This window comes from Salmo salar, chromosome ssa12 (assembly GCF_905237065.1).
Source record: "Salmo salar chromosome ssa12, Ssal_v3.1, whole genome shotgun sequence".
NCBI lineage: Eukaryota > Metazoa > Chordata > Actinopteri > Salmoniformes > Salmonidae > Salmo > Salmo salar.
This window is the reverse complement of record NC_059453.1, coordinates 52,083,052-52,105,250: the sequence shown is the minus strand read 5'-3', so window position 1 is coordinate 52,105,250 and position 22,199 is coordinate 52,083,052. Positions and strand designations below refer to the sequence as shown.

The 22,199-nt window shown below is 48.5% G+C and overlaps 1 protein-coding gene across 1 annotated transcript; it reads right to left on the bottom strand.

Annotated features, from left to right (window-relative positions):
- Positions 1 to 229: 229 nt before the first annotated feature.
- LOC123725648 (uncharacterized) lies at positions 230 to 19,766 on the bottom strand. Its single transcript, XM_045692120.1, has 5 exons — positions 19,562 to 19,766; positions 8,800 to 9,019; positions 6,358 to 6,502; positions 3,827 to 4,845; positions 230 to 323 (listed from the first exon to the last, which is right to left on the bottom strand). The coding sequence occupies exons 1-5, from the start codon at positions 19,764 to 19,766 to the stop codon at positions 230 to 232; spliced, it is 1,683 nt and encodes a 560-aa protein (XP_045548076.1).
- Between the last annotated feature and the right edge of the window lie 2,433 nt (positions 19,767 to 22,199).

Below are 22,199 nucleotides of genomic sequence, written 5' to 3'. Positions count from 1 at the left end.
CAGCCTAAAATACAACCACCTTCACCCCTCCTATACAGCCAGACACACACACACACACACACACACACACACACACACACACACACACACACACACACACACACACACACACACACACACACACACACACACACACACACACACACACACACACACACACACACACACACACACACACTCACACACTCACACACTCACAGACACACACTCTCTCTGTCTCTCTCTCTCTTTATGAGCTGTCCCGATATGCTAGGGCCTGGAAGGCGCGAGGGCTATAGCTGTGATGCAAACATTGATGATGAATGGCGGTGACAGGGACAGGCCTAGGAGAGAGGAGCATCAGCAGCATCAGAGTTTAACACACACACACACACATGCACGTACACACGCACACATGCGAGCATGCAAACACACACGCGCACACACACACACACACACACACACCACAGAAGTGGAGAGGGACCTGTTCATTAATCACACATTCATTAATCTATTAGAACCAATTAATCAAAACAGAGCTGACAGCTCACAGGCTGACAGTAAAAGGCACGCTGGTCACAATCTATAATGAAATCTTAATCAGGAAACATAGTGTAATAACATTGTACTGTTTGTATATAGTCAGGTCAGAACTTTATTTAGCTCCAATCTATTACAGGCCCTATGGAGTAATTCAGTGTGTGCATCCCAAATGGCACCCTATTCCCTATATAGTGTAGTACTTTTTACCAGGGCCCATAGGGCCATTTGGGATGTAGACAGTGAGATTTTGCAATGTATCCCCGTCCACATTCTGTCACCGGCCCCGTTAATTCAGTTATTTTTCTCTTCCCAGAGTTGACAATCAATACATTGCAGAGGGCCATTAAACCCCCCTGCAGTCCAGACAGCAATGATTCCCATTTCTGGGGTAAAACAAGCCTCTTAAGAAAGCATAGAGAAACGGGGAGAACGGGGGTTAAGGATTGTTTAATTATCATAGCGATAGGCATTGATTATCAAATCAAATCAAATGTATTTATATAGCCCTTCTTACATCAGCTGATATATCAAAGTGCAGTACAGAGACCCTGCCTAAAACCCCAAACAGCAAGCAATGCAGGTGTAGAAGCACAGTGGCTAGGAAAAACTCCCTAGAAAGGCCAAAACCTAGGAAGAAACCTAGAGAGGAACTAGGCTATGAGGGGTGGCCAGTCCTCTTTTGGCTGTGCCGGGTGAAGATTTTAACAGAACATGGCCATATGTTCAAATGTTCATAAATGACCAGCATGGTCAAATAATAGTAATCACAGTGAATAGGTCAGGGTTCCATAGCCGCAGGCAGAACAGTTGAAACTGGAGCAGCAGCACGGCCAGGTGGACTGGGGACAACAAGGAGTCATCATGCCAGGTATCCTGAGGCATGGTCCTAGGGCTCAGGTCCTCCGAGAGAAAGAAGGAAAGAAAGAAAGAAAGAGAGCATACTTAAATTCACACAGGACACCGGATAAGACAGGATAAATACTCCAGATATAACAGACTGACCCAAGCCCCCCGACACATAAACTACTGCAGCATAAATACTGGAGGCTGAGACAGGAGGGGTCAGGAGACACTGTGGCCCCATCTGATGATACCCCTGAACAGGGCCAAACAGGCAGGATATAACCTCACCCACTTTGCCAAAGCACAGCCCCCACACCACTAGAGGGATATCTTCAACCACCAACTTACCATCCTGAGACAAGGCCGAGTATAACCCACAAAGATCTCCGCCACGGCACAACCCAAGGGGGGGCGCCAACCCAGACAGGAAGACCACGTCAGTGACTCAACCCACTCAAGTGATGCCCCCCTCCTAGGGGCGGCATTGAAGAGCACCAGTAAGCCAGTGACTCAGCCCTTGTAATAGGGTTAGAGGCAGAGAATCCCACAGGAGAAAGGGGAACCGGCCCGGCAGAGACAGTAGGTGGGGTTCGTGCATCCAGTGCCTTCCGTTCACCTACACACTCCTGGGCCAGACTACACTCAATCATAGGACCTACTGAAGAGATGAGTCTTCAATAAAGACTTAAAGGTTGAGACCAAGTCTGCGTCTCTCACATGGGTAGGTAGACCATTCCATAAAATGGAGCTCTATAGGAGAAAGCCCTGCCTCCAGCTGTTTGCTTAGAAATTCTAGGGACAATTAGGAGGCCTGCGTCTTGTGACCGTAGCGTATGTGTAGCTATCTACGGCAGGACCAAATCGGAAAGATAGGTAGGAGTCCATGTAATGCTTTGTAGGTTAGCAGTAAAACCTTGAAATCAGCCCTTGCCTTAAGAGGAAGCCAGTGTAGAGAGGCTAGCACTGGAGTAATATGATCAAATGTTTTGGTTCTAGTCAGGATTCTAGCAGCCGCATTTAGCACTAATTGAAGTTTATTTAGTGCTTTATCAGGGTCGCCGGAAAGTAGAGCATTGCAGTAGTCTAACCTAGAAGTAACAAAAGAAGGGCTTAATTTTTCTGCATAATTTTTGGACATAACATTTCTGATTTTTGCAATGTTACGTAAATGGAAGAAAGCTGTCCTTGAAACAGTCTTGATATGTTCGTCAAAAGAGAGATCAGGGTCCAGAGTAACGCCGAGGTCCTTCACAGTTTTATTTGAGACGACTGTACAACCATCAAGATTATTTGTCAGATTCAACAGAAGATCTCTTCGTTTCTTGGGACGTAGAACAAGCATCTCTGTTTTGTCCGAGTTTAAAAGTAGAAAGTTTGCAGCCATCCACTTCCTTATGTCTGAAACACAGGCTTCCAGTGAGGGCAATTTTGGGGCTTCACCATGTTTCATTGAAATGTACAGCTGTGTGTCATCCGCATAGCAGTGAATGTTAACATTATGTTTTCGAATGACATCCCCAAGAGGTAAAATATATAGTGAAAACAATAGTGGTCCTAAAACAGAACTTTGAGGAACACCGAAATTTACAGTTGATTTGTCAGAGGACAAACCATTCACAGAGACAAACTGATATCTTTCCAACAGATAAGATCTAAACCAGGCCAAAACTTGTCCGTGTAGACCCATTTGGGCTTCCAATCTCTCCAAAAGAATGTGGTGATCGATGGTATCAAAAGCAGCACTAATGTCTAGGAGCACGAGGACAGATGCAGAGCCTCGGTCTGATGCCATTAAAAGGTAATTTACCACCTTCACAAGTGCAGTCGCAGTGCTATGATGGGGTCTAAAACCAGACTGAAGCATTTCGTATACATTGTTTGTTTTCAGGAAGGCAGTGAGTTGCTGCGCAACAGCTTTTTCTAACATTTTTGAGAGGAATGGGAGATTCGATATAGACCGATAGTTTTTTATATTTTCTGGGTCAAGGTTTGGCTTTTTCAAGAGAGGCTTTATTACTGCCACTTTTAGTGAATTTGGTACACATCCGGTGGATAGAGAGTCGTTTATTGTGTTCAACAGAGGAGGGCCAAGCACAGGAAGCAGCTCTTTCAGTAGTTTAGTTGGAATAGGGTCCATGCAGCTTGAAGGTTTAGAGGCCATGATTATTTTCATCATTGTGTCAAGAGATATAGTACTAAAACACTTGAGTGTCTCCCTTGATCCTTGGTCCTGGCAGAGTTGTGCAGACTCAGGACAACTGAGCTTTGGAGGAATACGCAGATATAAAGAGGAGTCCGTAATTTGCTTTCTAATGATCATGAACTTTTCCTCAAAGAAGTTCATGAATGTATCACTGCTGAAGTGAAAGCCATCCTCTCTTGGGGAATGCTGCTTTTTAGTTAGCTTTGCGACAGTATCAAAAATACATTTCAGATTGTTCTTATTTTCCTCAATTAAGTTGGAAAAATAGGATGATCGAGCAGCAGTGAGGGCTCTTCGATACTGCACGGTACTGTCTTCCAAGCTAGTCGGAAGACTTCCAGTTTGGTGTGGCGCCATTTCCATTCCAATTTTCTGGAAGCTTGCTTCAGAGCTCGGGTATTTTCTGTATACCAGGGAGCTAGTTTCTTATGATAAATGTTTTTCGTTTTTAGGGGCGCAACTGCATTTAGGGTATTGCACAAGGTTAAATTGAGTTCCTCAGTTAGGTGGTTAACTGATTTTTGTACTCTGACATCCTTGGTTAGGCAGAGGGAGTCTGGAAGGGCATCAAGGAATCTTTCGGTTGTCTGAGAATTTATAGCATGACTTTTGATGCTCCTTGGTTGGGGTCTGAGCAGATTATTTGTTGCGATTGCAAACGTAATAAAATGGTGGTCCGATAGTCCAGGATTATGAGGAAAAACATTAAGATCCACAACATTTATTCCATGGGACAAAACTAGTTCCAGAGTATGACTGTGGCAGTGAGTAGGTCCGGAGACATGTTGGACAAAACCCACTGAGTCGATGATGGCTCCGAAAGCCTTTTGGAGTGGGTCTGTGGACTTTTCCATGTGAATATTAAAGTCACCAAAAATGTGAATATTATCTGCTATGACTACAAGGTCCGATAGGAATTCAGGGAACTCAGTGAGGAACGCTGTATATGGCCCAGGAGGCCTGTAAACAGTAGCTATAAAAAGTGATTGAGTAGGCTGCATAGATTTCATGACTAGAAGCTCAAAAGACGAAAACATATTTTTTTTTGTAAATTGAAATTTGTTATCGTAAATGTTAGCAACACCTCCGCCTTTGCGGGATGCGTGGGGGATATGGTCACTAGTGTAGCCAGGAGGTGAGGCCTCATTTAACACAGTAAATTCATCAGGCTTAAGCCATGTTTCAGTCAGGCCAATCACATCAAGATTATGATCAGTGATTAGTTCATTGACTATAACTGCCTTTGAAGTGAGGGATCTAATATTAAGTAGCCCTATTTTGAGATGTGAGGTATCACGATCTCTTTCAATAATGGCAGGAATGGAGGAGGTCTTTATTCTAGTGAGATTGCTAAGGCGAACACCGCCATGTTTAGGTTTGCCCAACCTAGGTCGAGGCACAGACATTATGCAGTCTAAAGGAATCTCACGCAAGGCAAGCACATCGGACGAGCCGGGGTCTGTGATTGACAGGCGGGAGAGACAAACCTTTGTTTCTCTCGTCCACTTTTTCATTTATCATCCCCTCCCTTTTGCTTACTAAAGTTAGTGTAATTCATGTGGACATATTTAGGGCTGCTGGCTGATTCAATGTCTGTGACTGTTTCAATTAGCTCTCTGCTGGCCTCTGGTGGTTGACGATGAGCTCCCCTGAATACAGCGTTCTTCACAGAACATTCTCAGCAGGTTCTCTTGGGTAGTAATTATCTTCATTAATCAGTGATAATGATAGGATACACACACAAACAGTCACACATCGTCCTGGTTTCTGTTTATGCATCTGTTCTCATCCCAGCCAGCATCTCTCCGTCGTCTCGTTGTTTTTTACATTTTTTATTCAACCTTTATTTAACTAGACAAGTCAGTTCAGTTAAGAACAAATTCTTGTTTACAATGACTGCCTACCAAAAGGCAAAAGGCCTCCTGGGACGGGGGCTGGGATTAAAAATAATTTTTTTATAAAAATATAAGACACACATCACGACAAGAGAGACACCACAACACTACATAAAGAGAGACCTTAAGCCAACAACATTGCATGGCAGCAACACATGAAAACACACCATGGTAGCAACACATCATGACAAAAACATGGTAGCAACACAAAACATGGTACACACATTATTGGGCACAGACAACAGCACAAAGGCAAGAAGGTAGAGACAATAATACATCATGCGAAGCAGCCACAACTGTCAGTAAGAGTGTCCATGATTGAGTCTTTGAACGAAGAGATTGAGATAAAGAGGTCTGCTCTCCCAGTGTCTGAGCAAATAACAAGCAAACAGACAGGAAAGAAAGACAATGTTAGAGATGGTACCTCAGAGACATATAAAGAGAAAGGGTGTAGCTATTAGCCTGGTCCCAGATCTTTTTATGCTGTCACACGACAATGACCATAGGAGTTGGCATGACAGCACAAACAGATCTGGGACCAGGCTAACGGAATCTAAAGACAAATCATCACCTGGATCGTGAGCTCTGCTGTTGAACCGCTGAGCGTGAATGACAAAAATAATTGTCTTAGTCATTCAGTCATAACCAGTAAATCCATAGACTTAAAAGGAATTATCTTTCCATTTCGATGAGTAAATCCGTCAGTAAATCAATAAAGTGACATCATTACTGCCAGGCAGTGAGATGCTTGGAACCGTGGCCTCACATTTACAATCAATCAAACGTCAGATTGTGTGTGCTATGACACATTCTTATTTTGTGTCAGAAGACCTCTTTCCTGAAGGTGAGACCTGCAAAAGTATTTTTCATGGTTGGTGAAGTGTTATCACTGACGGGTAGACAGTTAGACGTTGTCAGACTAAACATGGTAAAGGGGTTCTCCTCTAGAGCTTCCTCCTCCTCGGGGTCCTTCTCTGAGGGTATGTTGGGCTTCTCCTCTGCCTCCTCTGCTTGTCCGAGGTCACCTTTCCCATCATCACTACAGACAGGGCGAGTCAGAACACAACACATCATCAACAACATCCCCCAGTGGGGTTATCAGCACAGAGCATGGGGGGGCTGATCGGTAACAAACATGAGCCTGATTGTGTCCCTTGGGTTTCAGGAACTGGCTATGATGACTCAAACATCACCATGTTAAGGCATTTCAGAAACACTTACTGTATGCCCATAACCTGGGTCATACCTGGGTCAAACCTCTGGGCCAGAACACTTAACTCTGATAGAGCAATTTGGACAATATATTATTATTCTACTACATAAGTTAGTAAGCCTTGTCCAAGCCAGAATGGTCCATAGACCACAACATATACAATAACAAAATACCTTTGCTCACATGTTTAGTAAGAGAGTTGGGGTCATGTTTAAAAGGAGTGTGTGTGTAGAAGGAGAGCCTGACAAAAATAGAAAGAGAGACATTAAACTACGGAGAGAGACAGAATAGAAGCTGTAATAGGCAGTTAGGTGTTTATCTGTCTGTCTGTCTGTCTGTCTGTGTGTGTTTGCGTGTGTATGTGTACATACGTACAGTACCAGTCAAAAGTTTGGACACACCTACTTATTCAATGGTTTTTATAATAGTGAAGAATCAAAACTATTAAATAACACATATGGAATCATGTAGTAACCAAAAAAGTGTTAAACAAATCAGAAAATGTATTTTATATTTGAGATTCTTCAGTCGCCACCATTTGCCTTGATGATAGCTTTGCACACTCTTGGCATTCTCTCAACCAGCTTTATGAGGTAGTCACCTGGAATGAATTTCAATTAACAGGTATACCATGTTAAAAGTTAGTTTGTGGAATTTATTTCCTTCTTAATGCGTTTGAGCCAATCAGTTGTATTGTGATAAAGTAGGGTTGGTATACAGAAGATAGCCTTATTTGGTAAAAGACCAAGTCCATATTATGGCAAGAACAGCTCAAATAAGCAAAAACAAACGACGGTCCATCATTACTTTAAGACACAAAGGTCAGTCAATCCAGAACATTTAAAGAACTTTCAAAGTTTCTTCAAGTGCAGTCGCAAAAACCAACAAGCTCTATGATGAAGCTGGATTAACAAGAAGTCAAGCTTTATTTTGATGTATTACACATATATTTTCGTGAATGTTGAATATTGATATTCCTGTAGTTTTGAATTTGGCGCGCTGCCATTTCACTGGATGTTGTCAAATCAATCCCGCTAAAGGGATTGGCGTGTGAAGGGATCCATAAGAGGTTTTAAGACATGAAGGTCAGTCAATCCAGAACATTTGAAGAACTTTGAAAGTTTCTTCAAGTGCAGTCGCTATGATGAAACTGGCTCTCATGAGGACCGCCACAGGAAAGGGAGACCCAGAGTTACATCTGCTGCATTGGATAAGTTAGAGTTAACAACCTCAGAAATTGCTGCCCAAATAAATGCTTCACAGAGTTCAAGTAACAGGCACATCTCAACATCAACTGTTCAGAAGAGACTGCGGGAATCAGGCCTTCATGGTTGAATTGCTGCAAAGAAACCACTATTAAAGGACACCAATAATAAGAAGAGACTTGCTTGGGCCAAGAAACACGAGCAATGGACATTAGACCGGTGGAAATATGTCCTTTGGTCTGATGAGTCAATATTTGAGATTTTTGGCTTCAACGCCGTGTTTTGTGAGACGCAGAGTAGGTGAACGGATGATCTCCGCATGTGTGGTTCCCATCGTGAAGCATGGAGAAGGAGGTGTGATGTGTGGGGGTGCTTTGCTGGTGACACTGTCTGTGATTTATTTAGAATTCAAGGTACACTTAACCAGCATGGCTACCACAGCATTCTGCAGCGATACACCATTCCATCTGGTTTGGGCTTCGTGCGACTATCATTTGTTTTTCAACAGGACAATAACCCAACACACCTCCAGGCTTTGTAAGGGCTATTTGACCAAGAAGGAAAGTGATGGACTGCTGCATCAGATGACCTGCCCTCCACAATCATCCAACCTCAACCCAATTGAGATGGTTTGGGGTGAGTTGGACCGCAGAGTGAAGGAAAAGCAGCCAACAAGTGCTCAGCATGTGGGAACTCCTTCAAGACTGTTGGAAAAGCATTCCAGGTGAAGCTGGTTGAGGAAATGCCAAGAGTGTTCAAAGCTGTCATCAAGGCAAAGAGTGGCTACTTTGAAGAACACTTTTTTGGTTTGTTATTTCATAGTTTTGATGTCTTCGCTATTATTCTACAATGTAGAAAATAGTCAAAATAAAGAAAAACCCTTGAATGAGTCGGTGTGTCCAAACTTTTGACTGGTACTATATGTACAGCTTCCAGAGCAGCAGTCTCAGGCTGCCCATCAGCAGAGCTCCGGTGATGGCGAGGACAGCTATGAACAAGGACTGAGGCCTCCACTTCCAGAGCAGCAGTCTCAGGCTGCCCATCAGCAGAGCTCCGGTAATGGCGAGGACAGCTATGAACAAGGACTGAGGCCTCCACTTTAGCACCCTGCGAGTCACCACCTCAGCCTGAGCATCAGCTGTTCCAGGCGACTGTGTGATCACGTTCTCTGTTGCCGACGTGAGTAAGACCTTTAAACAGGTCAACATACACAAGTCTGCGGTGCCGGACGGATTACCAGGACGTGTGCTCCAGGCATGTGCTGACCAACTGGCAGGTGTCTTCACTGATATTTTCAACATGTTCCTGATTAAGTCTGTAATACCAACATGTTTCAAGCAGACCACCATAGTCCCTGTGTCCAAGAACACAAAGGCAACCTGACTAAATGACTACAGACCCATAGCACTCACGTCTGTAGCCATGAAGTGCTTTGAAAGGTTGGTAATGGCTCACATCAACACCATTATCCCAGAAACCCTAGACCCACTCCAATTTGCATACCGCCCAAACAGGTCCACAAATGATGCAATCTCTATTGCACTCCACACTGCCCTTTCCCACCTGGACAAAAGGAACACTTACATGAGAATGCTATTCATTGACTACAGCTCAGCGTTCAACACCATAGTACCCTCAAAGCTCATCACTAAGCTAAGGATCCTGGGACTAAACACCTCCCTCTGCAACTGGATCCTGGACTTCTTGACGTGCCGCCCCCAGGTGGTGAGGGTAGGTAGCAACACATCTGCCACGCTGATCCTCAACACTGGAGCTCCCCAGGGGTCCGTGCTCAGTCCCCTCTTGTACTCCCTGTTCACCCACGACTGCATGGCCAGGCACGACTCCAACACCATCATTAAGTTTGCAGACGACACAACAGTGGTAGGCCTGATCACCGACAACGACGAGACAGCCTATAGGGAGGAAGTCAGAGACCTGGCCGGGTGGTTCCAGAATAACAACCTATCCCTCAACGTAACCAAGACTAAGGAGATTATGGACTACAGGAAAAGGAGGACCGAGCACGCCCCATTCTCATCGACAGGGCTGTAGTGGAGCAGGTTGAGAGCTTCAAGTTCCTTGGTGTCCACATCAACAACAAACTAGAATGGTCCAAACACACCAAGACAGTCGTGAAGAGGGCACGACAAAACCTATTCCCCCTCAGGAAACTAAAAATATTTGGCATGGGTCCTGAGATCCTCAAAAGGTTCTACAGCTGCAACATCGAGAGCATCCTGACTGGTTGCATCACTGCCTGGTACGGCAACTGCTCGGCTTCTGACCGCAAGGCACTACAGAGGGTAGTGCGTACGGCCCAGTACATCACAGGGACTAAGCTGCCTGCCATCCAGGACCTCTACACCAGGCGGTGTCAGAGGAAGTCCCTAAAAATTGTCAAAGACCTCAGCCACCCCAGCCATAAACTGTTCTCTCTACTACCGCATGGCAAGCTGTACCGGAGTGCCAAGTGTAGGACAAAAAGGCTTTTAAACAGTTTTTACCCCCAAGCCATAAGACTCCTGAACAGGTAATCAAATGGCTACCCGGACTATTTGCATTGTGTGCCCCCCCAACCCCTCTTTTTACGCTGCTGCTACTCTCTGTTTATCATATATGCATAGTCACTTTAACTATACATTCATGTACATACTACCTGAATTGGGCCCACCAACCAGTGCTCCCGCAACATTGGCTAACCGGGCTATCTGCATTGTGTCCCACCCACCACCCGCCAACCCCTCTTTTACGCTACTGCTACTCTCTGTTCATCATATGCATAGTCACTTTAACCATATCTACATGTACATATTACCTCAATCAGCCTGACTAACCGGTGTCTGTATGTAGCCTCGCTACTGTATATAGCTTGTCTTTTTACTGTTGTTTTATTTCTTTACCTACCTATTGTTCACCTAATACCTTTTTTGCACTATTGGTTAGAGCCTGTAAGTAAGCATTTCACTGTAAGGTCTACACCTGTTGTATTCAGCGCACGTGACAAATAAACTTTGATTTGATTTGATTTGGACAGACTGGGACTGGGAGACCAACAGAGAAAGATAGCAAAAACACAGATGTATGCAGAAACTCACACATGTTGCCCATGACACACATTTAGACACACTCAGCCACTGTCTCCAGGCAAACTCATACTTACTCATATACATTGTCATGACTCTCCTGTGATCTGAATGATCAGGTTACAGTGGGTCCGCTCTGCAGCGCCTCTCTCTCCCGCAGAGGGGGAGAGGTGGAGGAGGCCGCTTTATGGCGGTCATAAATACTCTGCCTCTGGGCTCTGTAGTATTGGGATTGGAATGTGTGACCGTGGGACACAGAGAGAGAGTTGCCAAATCTCCTACATCCCCAAAATTGACTTTTGAGTATGTGGAACCGGTGGGTGGGAAATCAAGGAACAGTCATGTTGAGTTTGGTGACCTCATGAAGGACAGGAGACACACATTACCGTCTCTATGTTAGTATACACTTCTCAGTTATGGGGTTTATGTCTGAATGTTGTATAAAATAAATGATTACGCATAAGAATACTTTTGGAAAGACAACAATGTGATCTTAGTCTTCTAAATAAGAATAGTTTTCCTGGTAACTTATGATCAGTCAGTGGCTACGCCCACGTGCGCACAGACATTATACCCAAACGTCATGGAACGCCCCTTTCCACAGAGTTAATAAAAGGACTTGTGACAAAATTTACATTTAGGCAAGATAACGCAGGGATGGGTCTCCACGTTGAAATGGCTACCACTCTATAGACCAAGCAGAGCCGGATGTTGCAAAGTGGTTTAAATTACTACCCTACCAAAGGACAAGACCAGAGAGCATGTAGCGGGAGCTACTTGCTGAAATGGTTATGAAATCAAACGACCAAAGGTACGTTGACGTATCCATTATAACACGCTAAAACTATGAAAGACTTTGATCTCTGGTGGACAAACCAGAGACTTTCTGTCGACAATCTATCCAGCAGACGGACCGGCGATCACAGAGAGGGACAACAAAGGCATACACTCGTAAATATGTAAATTGCATTTCTAAAATCCAAATGAGCGGTTGTTAGGGTGCTAAAAGTCCATATTTGTGATGAACGTATTCAACACTATGTATGAGTGGGTCCATTCTGTTCTCCCACTCTTTCTTATCTGTCCCGCCCCTTTCCTTTGTCTACCAAGCTGTCATATCGGTTTTGTACACTAGGGACTTTTTCTTTGTGTCATGTTAGTAACCAATGTATGACCTATTGTGTGTGTTTATGTAATTGTGTGATTAATTAGTCAGTAAATAAATAATTAATCTAATTTGTATATCGCTGATTCATGATTTATGTTAGGGTTCATGCAGATATCCAAGGGTAAAATGAGACTGATGAGGTAATAATACATTAATAAGTGACTGAAATCAAATATATATAAATATATCTGAAGAGTTAATTCGGGAAATAGGGAATCTTTAAACATTTTCCCGTGGTGCCCTGAATTCCTAGTTAATTAAACTTTACATGATTAGTTTAATCATGTAAGGAATAACTACACATAGAGAATTGATTTGATAATACAACAGTCTTCACATTTAATGATAGTCAAGTTACGACATATTAGTGCCCCCTGTGAGGAATCTAAGAATGAGGCTGTAACGGTCTGGGCATAGTGGGTGCGTGTAACGGCTGTGTACGGAAGAAGTGGACCAAAATGCGGCGGAGTTAGGGTTCGTCATTTTTAATGTTACGAACACTATGCAATTAACAAAACAACAAAACTGACAGCCAACACAGTCCTGTCAGGTGCAACAACAGTGACAAGCACAATTACCCACACCACACAACGGAAACGTAGGCAACTTATGTGTGACTCCCAATCAACCACAACCCTCTACAGCTGTGCTTGATTGGAAGTCACACGGCCAAAATTAAATGAAACAATAAAACACTTACTCCCCTTCTGCCACGTCCTGACCCAACTACACCCTCTACTGGTCAGGACGTGACAGTACTCCCCTCAAGGTGCAGACCCCGGGATGCACCTAAAAAAAGGAAAACACAAAAAAATCCCCAACAAAAGGAACACCTAAACAATAAGGGAGGGAAGGGAGGGTGGCTGCCGTCACCGACGGCACTGTGCTACACCCTCCCTCCCCAACCCACCTATCCTGGAGGTGGCTCAGGTGCAGGACGTGGACCTCGCTCCACCTTCGGCGTCGCCCACTCTGTTGGCGCCGATCGCTGCGCCGGGCAGACGGGCCACTCGGGCTGACCCTGGCAGACGGACCACTCGGGCTGGGTCGGAAGGCATGCGGGCCACTCGGGCTGGGCCGGAAGGCATGCGGGCCACTCGGGCTGGGCCGGAAGGCATGCGGGCCACTCGGGCTGGGCCGGAAGGCATGCGGGCCACTCGGGCTGGGCCGGAAGGCATGCGGGCCACTCGGGCTGGGCCGGAAGGCATGCGGGCCACTCGGGCTGGGCCGGAAGGCATGCGGACCACTCGGGCTGGACCGGAGGGCAGGAGGACCACTCGGGCTGGACCGGAGGGCAGGAGGACCACTCGGGCTGGACCGGAGGGCAGGAGGACCACTCGGGCTGATCCTGACAGGCCGGGCACCCTGGCAGATCAGGGCAGGCGGGCACCTCTGGCAGAACCGGGCAGTCCGGCCACTCTGGCAGAACAGGGCAGTCCGGCCACTCTGGCAGAACAGGGCAGTCCGGCCACTCTGGCAGAACAGGGCAGTCCGGCCACTCTGGCAGAACAGGGCAGTCCGGCCACTCTGGCAGAACAGGGCAGTCCGGCCACTCTGGCAGAACAGGGCAGTCCGGCCACTCCGGCAGAACAGGGCAGTCCGGCCACTCCGGCAGAACAGGGCAGTCCGGCCACTCCGGCAGAACAGGGCAGTCTGGCCACTCCGGCAGTTCAGGGCAGTCTGGCCACTCCGGCAGTTCAGGGCAGTCTGGCCACTCCGGCAGTTCAGGGCAGTCTGACCTCTCTGACGACTGTTGACTGGCGGGCAGCTCTGACGACTGTTGACTGGCGGGCAGCTCTGACGACTGTTGACTGGCGGGCAGCTCTGACGACTGTTGACTGGCGGGCAGCTCTGACGACTGTTGACTGGCGGGCAGCTCCGACGACTGTTGACTGGCGGGCAGCTCCGACTCAGGATTCACCAGGCTGGGGAGACATAACGGAGGCCTGGCTTGAGGAGGTGGCACAGGAGAGACCAGTGTGGAGAGACCCACTGGAGGACCGGTCCGTGGAGGAGACACGGGCTTGACCAGGATAGGGAGATCCACTGGAGGACTGGTCCGTGGAGGAGACACGGGCTTGACCAGGATAGAGAGACCCACTGGAGTACTGGTCCGTGGAGGAGGCACGGGCTTGACCAGGATAGGGAGACCCACTGGAGGACTGGTCTGTGGAGGAGACACGGGTTTGACCAGGATAGGGAGACCCACTGGAGGACTGGTCCGTGGAGGAGACACGGGCTTGACCAGGATAGAGAGACATGCAGGAGGCTTGGTTCTGGGCGTAGGTACAGGATGTGCAGGGCTGGGAAGACATGGAGGAGGCCTGTTTCTGGGCGCAGGCACAGTCTTTACCAGACAACCAGCACGCACCTCAGGACGAGTATGGAGAGCTGCCTCAGGTGACATCATACCCACGACACGCTCATTAGGGCGAATGCCGTACTTTATGCACCACACTAGCAGCTCTCTCATCTCTCTCTCTCCTAATTTTCCCATTAACCCCGTCACAGTCTCTGTCTCATAGCCCTCGCTCACCTCCAATGTCATCCCGACTGGCTCTGGTTCCGACCTCAGCTCCACCGACTGTCCCGTGTGCCCCCCCCAAAAAAATATTGGGGCTGCCTCTCGCGCTCGTTGCGCTCTCTCCTCGTAGTATCGCCTCTCCGCTCTCGCCGCTTCAATCTCCCACTGCGGGAGGCGATAATCCCCAGCCTGAGTCCATGGTCCCTCTCCGTCCAGGATCTGTTCCCATGTCCATTTGTCCATAACGCAGTAGTCCTGCTGCTCCTTCCTCTTCCGCCGCTTGGTCCTGGTTTGGTGGGTAATTCTGTAACGGCTGTCTACGGAAGAAGTGGACCAAAATGCGGCGGAGTTAGGGTTCGTCATTTTTAATGTTACGAACACTATGCAATTAACAAAACAACAAAACTGACAGCCAACACAGTCCTGTCAGGTGCAACAACAGTGACAAGCACAATTACCCACACCACACAACGGAAACGTAGGCAACTTATGTGTGACTCCCAATCAACCACAACCCTCTACAGCTGTGCTTGATTGGAAGTCACACGGCCAAAATTAAATGAAACAATAAAACACTTACTCCCTTCTGCCACGTCCTGACCCAACTACACCCTCTACTGGTCAGGACGTGACAGTGCGGAGTCAGGCGCAGGAGGCAGAAAAGTTCAATGTAGCGCTTTAATTACGCACAAAAGTAATTTGCCCAAAATGCTGGGCGCACCAAAATACAAACGCCCAATAATAATATCCACCACACAGAACACAGTGGGAGGAAGAATTAAGCCCGCACAAAGAGCAGGCGGGCTTAAGGCCTAAAATAGCCCAACTAACAAGCCTAATACAAAACAGGTGAAACTCATTAGACCAAACAAACAGAAAAGGAAAAGGGATCGGTGGCAGCTAGTAGGCAGGTGACGACGACCGCCGAGCGCCACCCGAACAGGAAGAGGAGCCACCCTCGGTAGGAGTCGTGACAGTACCCCCCTTGACGCGCGGCTCTCGCAGCGCACCGACACGGGCCTCGGGGGCGACCCGGAGGGCGAGGCGCAGGGCGATCCGGGTGGAGGCGATGGAAATCCCTCAACAGTGACAGATCCACGATGTCCCCCACCGGTACCCAGCACCTCTCCTCCGGGCCGTACCACTCCCAGTCCACAAAGGTAATGCAGGCCCCTCACCCGGCGTCTCGAGTCCAGAACAGCACGTACTGTGTACGCCGGGGACCCCTCAATGGCCAGAGGGGGCGGAGAGACCTCCGGCACCTCACCTTCTTGCAGGGGACCAGCTACCACCGGCCTGAGGAGAGACACATGAAGCGAGGGGTTAATACGATAATAGGAAGGGAGTTGTAATCTGTAACACACCTCGTTTATCCTCCTCAGGACTTTGAAGGGCCCACACACTGCTGCCCCAGCTTCTGGCAGGGCAAGCGGAGGGGCAGGTTTCGGGTTGAGAGCCAGACCCTGTCCCCCGGTACAAATACGGGGGCCTCACTGCGGTGGCGGTCAGCGTTCCTCTTCTGCCATCCAGCTGCTTGCTTGAGGGATTCCTGGACAGCCCTCCAGGTCTCTTTGGAGCGCTGCACCCAATCCTCCACCGCAGGAGCCTCGGTCTGACTCTGATGCCACGGTGCCAGGACCGGCTGGTAGCCTAACACGCACTGAAATGGTGACATGTTAGTGGAGGAGAGGCGGAGTGAGTTTTGTGCCAGCTCTGCCCATGGGACGTACCTGGACCACTCACCTGGCCGGTCCTGGCAATATGACCGCAGAAACCTACCCACCTCCTGGTTCCCTCTCTCCACCTGCCCATTGCTCTCGGGGTGATAACCGGAGGTCAAGCTGACCGAGACCCCCAGACGCTCCATAAACGCCCTCCACACACGGGACGTGAACTGGGGGTCCCGATCAGAGACGATGTCCTCCGGTACCCCGTCGTGCCGGAAGACATGGGTGAATAGAGCTTCCGCAGTCTGTAGGGCCGTAGGGAGACCGAGCAACGGAAGGAGACGGCAGGACTTAGAAAACCGATCCACAACAACCAGGCCCGTGGTGTTCCCCTGAGACGGGGGAAGATCGTAAGGAAGTCCACCGACAGGTGAGACCACGGCCCTTGTGGAACGGGGAGGGGTTGTAACTTCCCTCTAGGAAGGTGCCTAGGAGCCTTACTCTGGGCGCACACCGAACATGAAGAGACATAGAACCTCACGTCCTTAGCCAAGGTGGGCCACCAATACTTCCCCCTAAGGCCCCACACTGTCCTCGCCACACCAGAATGACCCGAAGAGGGTAGTGTGTGAGCCCACCGAATCAGTTGATCACGGACACCAAGCGGCACGTACTTGCGGCCTGTAGGACATTTAGGAGGCACGGGTTCCACCTGTAATGCCCGCTCAATGTCCACGTCCACCTCCCATACCACTGGTGCTACCAGCTTAGAGGCTGGAAGGATGGGAGAAGGATCGATGGGCCGATCCTCCATGTCATAGAGACGGGACAGTGCGTCGGCCTTCGTGTTCAGGGAACCTGGTCTATACGAAATGGTGAACCTAAATCGGGTGAAGAACATGGCCCACCTAGCCTGACGCGGATTCAGTATCCTAGCTGTCCCGATATACTCCAGGTTCCGGTGGTCCGTCCAGATGAGAAAAGGGTGTCTAGCCCCCTCAAGCCAGTGTCTCCACACCTTCAGAGCTTTTACCACAGCCAACAGCTCCCGGTCCCCCACATCATAGTTGCGTTCCGCCAGACTGAGCTTCCTTGAAAAGAAAGCGCAGGGGCGGAGTTTCGGTGGCATACCCAAGCGCTGTGATAGCACGGCACCCACCCCAGCCTCGGATGCGTCCACCTCCACTATGAACGGTAAAGAGGGGTCCGGGTGCACCAAGACAGGAGCATCAGTGAACAGCGCCTTCAACTGGTTGAAGGCTCTGTCCGCCTCTGTCGACCACCGTAAACGCACCAGCCCCCCCTTCAGCTACCTGGCCAAAACCCCGGATAACCCTCCGGTAGTAATTGGCAAACCCTAAAAACCGCTGCACCTCCTTCACCGTGGTTGGAGTCGGCCAATTACGCACGGCCTTAACGCGGTCACACTCCATCACCACCCCCAAGGTGGAAATGCGATAACCCAGGAAGGAGACGGCACGTTTGGAGAACTCACACTTCTCAGCCTTGACGTATAGGTCATGCTCCAGCAGTCTACCAAGCACTCTGCGCACCAGAGATGCATGCGCGGCGCGTGTGGCGGAGTAGATCAGGATATCGCCGATATACACAATCACGCCCTGCCCGTGCAGGTCCCTGAGAATCTCGTCCACAAAGGATTGAAAGACGGCTGGAGCATTCTTCAACCCAGACGGCATGACGAGGTACTCATATTGGCCCGATGTGGTACTAAACGCGGTTTTCCACTCGTCTCCCTCCCGAATATGCACCAGATTATACGCACTCCTGAGGTCCAGTTTCGTGAAAAACCGCGCTCCATGAAATGATTCCACCGCCGTAGCGATGAGAGGTAGCGGGTAACTAAACCCCACTGTAATGGAATTGAGACCTCTATAATCAATGCACGGACGCAGACCTCCCTCCTTTTTCTTCACGAAACTTGAGGAGACGGGTGAAATGGAGGGCCGAATGTACCCCTGTCCCAGAGATTCCGTGACATATGTCTCCATAGCCAACGTCTCCTCCTGAGTGGGTACAATGGGTACACGTGACTCCTGGGAAGCGCAGCATTTACCTGGAGATTTATCGCACAATCCCCCTGTTGATGGGGTGGTAATTTAGTCACCCTCTTCTTACAGAAGGCGAGAGCCAAATCGGCATACTCAGGGGGAATGCGCACAGTGGAACCCTGGTCTGGACTTTCCACCGACGTGGCACCGATGGAAACTCCCATACACCTACCTGAACACTCCTCTGACCACCCCTGGAGAACCCCGTTTCCACGAAATACTGTGATTGTGACTGGCCAGCCAGGGCACCCCCAGCACCACTGGAAACGCAGGTGAATCGATAAGGAAGAGACTAATCCGCTCCTTATGATTCCCCTGTGTTACCATGTCCAGTGGAACCGTGGCCTCCCTGACCAGCCCTGACCCTAATGGCCGGCTATCTAAGGAGTGCACGGGGAAGGGGATCTATTGGCACCAGCGGAATCCCCAGCTTGAGGGCGAGTCCGCGATCCATAAAGTTCCCAGCTGCGCCTGAATCGACTAGCGCCGTATGCTGGGAAGAGGGAGAAAAGTCAAGAAAAAAAATTAATACAAACGTGACCAACAGGGGGTTCTGGGTGAGTTTGATGCTGACTCACCTGGAATGACCGAGAAGTGTTCTGCCTGCCCTCTCGAGTCCCAGAGGAGCCCCCCCAGCACCGGTCGGCCGTGTGTCCTCTCCGACCACAGCTGGTGCAGGAGGAGCGCCCTCCTCCGGTTCCCCTCGACGCAGCCCCCCCTAACTCAATAGGAATGGGCGCGGGAGGGCTAGGAGGTGGAACTGACAGGACCCTGTCTGAACGCCCGCGGGCAGCCAGCAGATTGTCCAGTCGGATTGACATGTCTATCAGTTCGTCGAGGGAAAGAGTGGTGTCCCGACACGCTAGCTCCCTGCGGACGTCCTCCCGGAGGTTACACCGGTAGTGGTCCATTAGGGACCTGTCGTTCCACCCGGCCCCAGCGGCCAAGGTCCGGAACTACAACGCAAAGTCTTGCGTGCTCCTCGTCTCCTGCCTAAGGTGGAATAGTCGCTCACCCGCCGCTCTGCCCTCTGGGGGGTGGTCGAATACGGCCCGGAAATGGCAGGTGAACTCTGGATAGTGGGCCCTCGCCGAGTCTGGGCCATTCCAGACAGTGTTGGCCCACTCCAGAGCTCGACCCGTCAGGCAGGAGACGAGGAGGCTCACACTCTCCTCCCCCGAGGGAGTTGGCCTCACGGTAGCCAGGTACAACTCGAGCTGGAGTAGAAATCCCTGGCACCCAGCCGCCGCTCCATCGTACTCCCTCAGGGGAGCAAGACGAAGTGCGCCGGAGCCAGACGTGGAGGGGGGAGGAGTAGGTGGACTCGTAGGGGGAGCCGGAGGTGAAGTGAGGAGACCACTCCTCTCTCATCGGTCCATTCTCTCCATCATCTGGTCCATCGCCGACCCAATCCGATGGAGGACGTTGGTGTGATGGAGGACACGTTCTTCCATTGATGGAAGAGGGGTGGCGGCTGCTCCTGCTGACTCCATGCTCTAGGGTGCGGGCTTCTGTAACGGTCTGGGCGTAGTGGGTGCGGAGTCAGGCGCAGGAGGCAGAAAAGTTCAATGTAGCGCTTTAATTACGCACAAAAGTAATTTGCCCAAAATGCTGGGCGCACCAAAATACAAACGCCCAATAATAATATCCACCACACAGAACACCGTGGAAGGAAGAATTAAGCCCGCACAAAGAGCAGGCGGGCTTACGGGCTAAAATAGCCCAACTAACAAGCCTAATACAAAACAGGTGAAACTCATTAGACCAAACAAACAGAAAAGGAAAAGGGATCGGTGGCAGCTAGTAGGCAGGTGACGACGACCGCCGAGCGCCACCCGAACAGGGAGAGGAGCAAACCCTCGGTAGGAGTCATGGCAGAGGCATTCATTTTTGATTCAGCATATATAAAATTGAAAAGCAGATTACATCATGCACCCAGATTGTTATACACCATGGGAGTCGTTGACATGACTTGTTGATGTGTGTGTTTCCATTTGAACAATACAGAGGTTTCCTCCGTGTTTTATATCTGACGAAAGTCAGTTTGTAGGGGATTTAACAAATACTATGAGCCAGGGCATATGAACCGGCCGATGTTTAGGTATTCGAATAGAATAGATGCGTTGGGCCACAACGTAGTGTTATTTCTGTCTATCGCAGTCAGGAGCGAGTAGACTCGGTCATAATTAATTTCGAGCAAGGACAAAGGGCCAGCCGATTTAAATTTGAGTAGATATATTGCTTCACCGAAGCGGTTAATTACCTCTCCAGACCAACGGTGTATTTCTTTGTTCTCCGCGCATTCTGCATGTGAGACGTCACTTAGTAAACCTGTTCCCTTGTTGGAGGGAACTTTCCTTGTGCTGGGAAGTGGAATTCCCGCACAAGTGAAGCTAAGCATTGCACCAGATGCTAAGCTAACAAAGGGGGTGCAGACATTTTTGTTTCCCCCTTTGTTCAAAGTGAAATCCCGCGCCGGGCGGGAATCCCATGTGATTTCAGCTTGTGCTATCAGTGACCTCTGGTGGTGAAGAATCACCAGTAATTGTTTTAAATAATTCAGGTTACACTGTATGGTATCCAACCAATCTCAACTGATTGTATTTCATTGTCTCGTTCAATTTAATAAATAAGTTAAATTGCCATTCTACCTTTTCAGGTCGTTTATTGGGATAATACACAAACTGATTTGTTCTAACCAATGAGACAAATTAAACTTTTCCACATGAACCTTGATACAGCTACGCTTTCAGGTTAATTAACGTTTAATTCCCAAATAGCCTAAACATGTTTGATTTATCATTAACATTGATTAATCAATAAATGTTGCTTTTGCAGAGCTCATTGAGTACAAACCCCCAGTACTACCCAGTACTAACGGAAGTCCCGCCTGCGCGGGAATCCCATGTGGCTTCGGCCTTAGGGATAAGTGACCCTGGTGGTGAATGTACCCTCACATTTAAACTACTGGTTACACTCATGATGATCCAGCCAATCTCAATTGATTGGATGTCATTGTCTCATTCAATTTAATAAGTTAAATTGTCAAACATACCTTTTCATGTTCTTCCAATTAGTTAAATGAGACATTTTCAACTTTCCCATATTAGCCTAGATGAACCAACTTCTCAGGTTAATTAAAGTTTAATTCCCAGATAGCCTATCCAGGTATGATTAATCATTATCATTGATTAATCATTTCGATTTGCTTTTGCAAATTCATTCACGTCCAGCTCCCACATTACTGATACACTATTGATGGTTCATTAGCGTCCATAAATAGATTAAAATCGTTTTTGCAGCTTCCGACAAATCCAAACCCAAACTTTGAAAAAATAGGACAATTTTTCTATCAGAGTGTCACGTCCTGACCAGCAGATGGAGCTGTTGTTGTAGTTTTGGGGTCAGGACGTGGCAGTCTTGTGTTCTGTGTTGGTCTTGTGGCTCCTAATCAGGAACAGCTGGGGATCGTTGTTCCTGATTGGGAGTCATATATGTAGGAGTATGTTTGTCACTTGGGTTTGTGGGTAGTTGTTTTTACACTGCGTGTATAGCCTGTAAAACTGCTACTGTTGTCACCGTCATTGTTTTTTTCAAGTGGATGCTTTACTCTTTTTTTGGTAATAAAATAACCATGAGTATTCACATACCTGCTGCGCCTTGGTCCATTCATGAAGACAACCATTACAGAACTACCCACCACCAAAGGACCAAGCAGCAGAAGAGGAGGAAGCCACAGGAGAAGGAAATGGAAGAATGGACCTGGCAGGACGAAAGAAAATTCTGGGCGGACAAGTTAAGGGA

Coding starts and splice junctions, on each gene's coding strand:
- LOC123725648 (XM_045692120.1), bottom strand. CDS start 19,766: ATGAGAGAGGAGTGGTCTCCTCACTTCACCTCCGGCTCCCCCTACGAG. Junction 9,020..19,561: donor CTCCCTCGGGGGAGGAGAGT/GTGAGCCTCCTC, acceptor CGCCTGGAACAG/CTGATGCTCAGGCTGAGGTG. Junction 4,846..6,357: donor CAACGTCTAACTGTCTACCC/GTCAGTGATAAC, acceptor TCACATCTCAAA/ATAGGGCTACTTAATATTAG.